Below are 4,590 nucleotides of genomic sequence, written 5' to 3' on the forward strand. Positions count from 1 at the left end.
AATGAATATTAATATTCTACAATATATTATGCTTACTTGTGAACAAACTTCATCCAAAATTTCCACAGATTCGATGATTTGAGGGAACCAAATTGCGTTCGTACATGCTGGATATCCCATGCAACCAATATACTTTCCCGCGCCTTGCTTTCTCTCTTTAAGAGTCATGCCTAAGCCACATTTTGGACACTTAAATACAACAATTTCTTCAGGCGGATTACTAATTTCCACTTCTTCTGTTTCACTTGGTCGCTCACCGAGGTAATCAGCTAAAGCGTTGTCGATTAAATTAGCACGTTCTAACGCTTTTTTAAACACATCGCGATATTTATTTATCTGAATTTCTAAAACATCGTTTGGAATCTTTTGCAGATCGCATATCCTGTACGTAAATATGTAAAGTTAAACTTCTGATTCAAAGGCTTTTTTAAGCTGGTAGAAAAACTGCAGAACCAACGTACAATTTAAGATCCTTTTCCAAATCAGCCCTTAAGTGTGGTTTCGACATTTGAAATCCCATATTATCGTATCCCATTACCAATCCGATCCCAAGTTTGCCAGGTATCAAATATTTTCCATCCGTCAAACCCACATACTGACGCGATTTTATCGTGTCTATATGTTCCGCGTGAGTAGCATCTGTACCGATACCGTACTTATCCATCAAACCAATCAAGTCAGCTTCAGTTAGTAATGTTGGCGGGCACGTTTCCTCCTGAACCATATCTATACTGGTTGGTTCGAAAATCTGCCCTTCTTGATACACGTGAATTTCTTTATCACTCCATTTCTCATATATGTATACGTGCAGATAATTTTTTTCAATAATTTGTAAACCATTGGTAATAAATTTTTCTCCAGCTATGTCGATCTCTACCGTTGTTTCATGGCCTATCGCGTCACTCGACAAACAAGCCAAAAAGTGTCGCACCACAAATTCATAAACTTTAGCTTCACCACCTGTTGCCAAGTGATTTGATATAATTAACGTTAAACCGAATAATTGTAAAATTCGCATATATACCTTGCAAGTTATTGGTATATTTTGTTGGATGTATAGGAGGATGAGCTTCGTCACTTTTCTTCCCTGCCCTAGCGTTCAAACCCTTTTCTAACAACTGTTGTGCAAAATTACCCCAAGCTGGATTATCCACTTGTTGATTCACCAACGGAGTCAAGTTTAATTCTTTCGGAAATATATTCGTTTCTGTACGCGGATAACTGATAAGACCCTGGGAATATAACTTTTCCGCGATTCTCATAGTTTCTTTCGCGCTTAAGTGAAGTTTGCGAGAGCCTTGTTTTTCCAATTCCTAATGTTTATTTAATATAAACAGGTAAATTACATTATGTGCTTTTCAACAATCGATCCGCTTCTTTATTACTTACAACTGTATCCAATGGCAGCGGCCTCCACTTACTCTTAGGCTTACTTAACACTTTTTGTACAGTGGCATTAGGCTGTTCTAAACAGATGTCAAAAAAAACCTCGCAGGGCAATTTTTCAAATAATCTTCCTCTTGCCCATCTAAATTTCACAGAAATATTATCACGAATATCCGTTACTTTTATTTTCCAATAAGGCTCTCGCTTAAATCTTTCTACAGCTAAATATCTTTCAACTACAAATCCTAATGTAGGAAATTGACAACTACCATAACTAATCAGCATATCAGTAAGAGTTCTGGGAAATACTTTTTGAAGTCTCAGTGTTTGAAATCTTGTAAATGCAGCACCTACAAATGGTTACTTCCATCAGATAGATATGTGTCAGTCTATAAAATTCCAACATCGATTATGTTGACCAAACATGCATTATTCAATACCTATTCTTAAATCTAATTGACTTCGTACTTCAACAGCATCACTGACTGCTTTGTTTGGTTCACAGAGATTCTGGAGTGCTCTATTTACCGATATTTGTGTGATTTCAGAAAATTTTGCCCTGTTGAATGATGACTATTTATTAGTACAGGTGTAATTATAATAATAATAATATCGATATATCTTGTTTTATTACCTATATATAGGAATGTTGGGTTTAACTGCTTGACACACTTGAATAATCTCAAAACCTATATTTTCTCCTTCACGATCACAATCTGTCCAAATAATTAGCGCATTGCACTTCTTTACCTCCCTTTCCAAAGTATTTTTAATCTTGATAGAATTCTCTTCTTGGCAAGATTTTACTATGGGTGCATCAAATAAACTTAACGGATGACAACCTCTCCAAGTACGATATATCCCAACAAATTCATGGCTCAACAAATGACCAGAGACAGAAGTCATGATCATATTACAATTCTGATTCCACAAATATGAGCTGAATTCAAAAATTTTATTATATGGGGACAAACCTTCTCTCTATAAAACACACGGTAAATTCAATTAAAGTTTACACAAAACTTTCTTTACTTTCGTTAAAAATAACTTTTCGTTTACCCGTTTAGAAGTACCACGTGATAAATAACTCGCGATATTTTTTGCGGCATCATTTTTCTCCGCAACATTAAGGACATTCATGACCTTAACGCAACTATTATGTCTTCTGAGAAATTGACAATACTGCTTTGGTTCGCATAAGCTTAATGTTACAGTATTAAATACATTTATGATAAAACGAGTATAACGAATATAATACAACATAATTGTTTCTTATTCTAGTAGGGTTATAAATAGCATACATCTTCTCAATGAAATATTGTCAGATTAGCGTGGCGAATACGCATTCTCTTATTTGCGCGTTTTAAATTTGTAATCGTCAAATGTTGTTTAATTCATGTTGCTTTTACATTTTTCATATCAAATTAAATGCAACTTACATAACAAAATTAACTTCTAGCTGTCGCCGTTGACATTCCCGAGTACTTCAGCTATGTTAAGCAATGTACGAAACTTCGCCACCTAATAATTCCTATTGAAAGAAAGTTATTTACGATTCGGTAAGCATTAATGGGAATGATATGTTACTTAATAAAGTTTTTGTTGATTGGAGCATATCACTTAAGTAGATAGAAAATGGTGAAACACGCATTTCTCGAGAAGAGCAGTAACTTTTTCGTTGCAAACGTTGCAAGTATGTTAACGTAAGAGAGAAAGAGCTAGAAGTAACAGTAGACATTTTTCATATTTTGCACAGTAATTTTGGATTTTACGCACCTTCATCGAGGCATGCGTAAGTAAATAATGTTGCTGTGTGAACAGTATTATCAAATTTATAGAAGAAGATTGAATTTTATGAAGCAAATGTTGTTTCAACACATATTAAATAGGAAATATTCTATGACACATTCTGCACTTTCAATACAGTCTTTTATTTTTCTTTCTCATTCGATCGTTTAATGATTCCTTTTTAAACGTTTCACGTTGAATAACTCTACAACTGTATTATCCGACCATTCGCTGCTTTATTTTAACATCATTTTTATATGTAATTTTTCCATTATTACCCTTCATTCCTTAAGAAACATATATACAATCTGTGTATTTACCATGCAATTTTTTGACATTTTTGTTTCAGCAAATTGATTGTTGACTTAATCACTTATTTCAAACAAGGCCAAACATGACGGAGGACATGTCAGGGGCAGACATATGTAGGGTTTGTAGATCTGAAGGTCTAGCAGATAGGCCTCTCTTCCATCCGTGTATTTGTACAGGCAGTATTAAATGGATACATCAAGAATGTTTAGTACAATGGATGCGGTATTCGCGCAAAGAATTTTGTGAACTGTGCGGACATCGTTTTTCTTTTACACCTATTTATAGCCCAGATATGCCACGTCGTTTACCACTAAAGGATATTATAGGAGGATTATTTTCCAATATTGTAACAGCATTAAGATACTGGCTACATTATACCCTAGTTGCAATAGCATGGCTAGGAGTTGTTCCACTGACTGCTTGCCGAACTTACAGAGCATTGTTCAGTGGACCACTTGATGTAGTTCGAGTAAATACCCCATTGTTATTATTTTTAAAAATACATTTTGATTTTTAATCTTTTTACGACAAACCAGGAAATAACTGTGCACTCTTTGTTACAGATAATGTCATTACCGATGGACATGTTATCCGCGGAAAATATATCGTCGGATGTGTTTCAAGGATGCTTCGTTGTAACTTGCACTTTGTTTGCATTTATCGGTCTAGTATGGTTGCGGGAACAAATTTTACATGCTGGTGGACCTGATTGGTTCCAGAGGGACGAAATAATAGAACTGCCTCCTGTTGTAGTTCCACCACGTCATCTGGGGTTACGCTTACAGCATATTCGAGAAGATGAAGCCCGTTTGCGGCAAGAAATACAAGATAATAACAATGTACCACCCTTTATCGACGAACCACCAATTGCACCAGAGCATTCAAACGACGATCTAAGGAACGCGGAAGAGGAACGCAGTCCAGAGGAAAATCATTTAGTAGATAATCAAAGAATAGACGATGTCGAAGGAACTGATAGAGACATCGAGCCACATATAGCTCTCAGAAGTGGCGATCAACAGATGGAACAATCTGCTAGAGATTTGGAACCACCTGTACTTCCTCGAGATATAGAACCATTGATACCGCCTAGAGATGCGGAAC

General features: G+C 35.7%; 2 protein-coding genes across 2 annotated transcripts in view; one reads left to right on the forward strand and one right to left on the reverse strand.

Moving 5' to 3' along the window:
* The window catches only part of LOC108579569 (DNA topoisomerase 3-alpha), a 3,987-nt gene extending 1,310 nt beyond the window's left edge, over nt 1-2,677 (reverse strand). Inside the window, exons 1-7 of the mRNA XM_017943141.1 lie at nt 2,446-2,677; nt 2,021-2,367; nt 1,827-1,945; nt 1,390-1,736; nt 1,025-1,313; nt 462-960; nt 37-382 (exon numbers count right to left, since the gene is read on the reverse strand). Coding sequence (XP_017798630.1) covers nt 37-382; nt 462-960; nt 1,025-1,313; nt 1,390-1,736; nt 1,827-1,945; nt 2,021-2,367; nt 2,446-2,649 — 2,151 coding nt within the window. The 5' untranslated portion in view covers nt 2,650-2,677. The remainder of the gene's footprint in view (nt 1-36; nt 383-461; nt 961-1,024; nt 1,314-1,389; nt 1,737-1,826; nt 1,946-2,020; nt 2,368-2,445) is intronic.
* Nucleotides 2,678-3,101: 424 nt separating this feature from the next.
* LOC108579547 (E3 ubiquitin-protein ligase MARCH6) overlaps nt 3,102-4,590 on the forward strand; it is a 4,245-nt gene continuing 2,756 nt past the window's right edge. The window contains 3 exon segments of the mRNA XM_017943110.1: nt 3,102-3,178; nt 3,524-3,955; nt 4,050-4,589. Of these exon segments, the coding sequence (XP_017798599.1) occupies nt 3,569-3,955; nt 4,050-4,589 (927 nt within the window). The 5' untranslated portion in view covers nt 3,102-3,178; nt 3,524-3,568.

This window comes from Habropoda laboriosa, unplaced genomic scaffold (assembly GCF_001263275.1).
Source record: "Habropoda laboriosa isolate 0110345459 unplaced genomic scaffold, ASM126327v1 scaffold33, whole genome shotgun sequence".
Lineage (NCBI taxonomy): Eukaryota > Metazoa > Arthropoda > Insecta > Hymenoptera > Apidae > Habropoda > Habropoda laboriosa.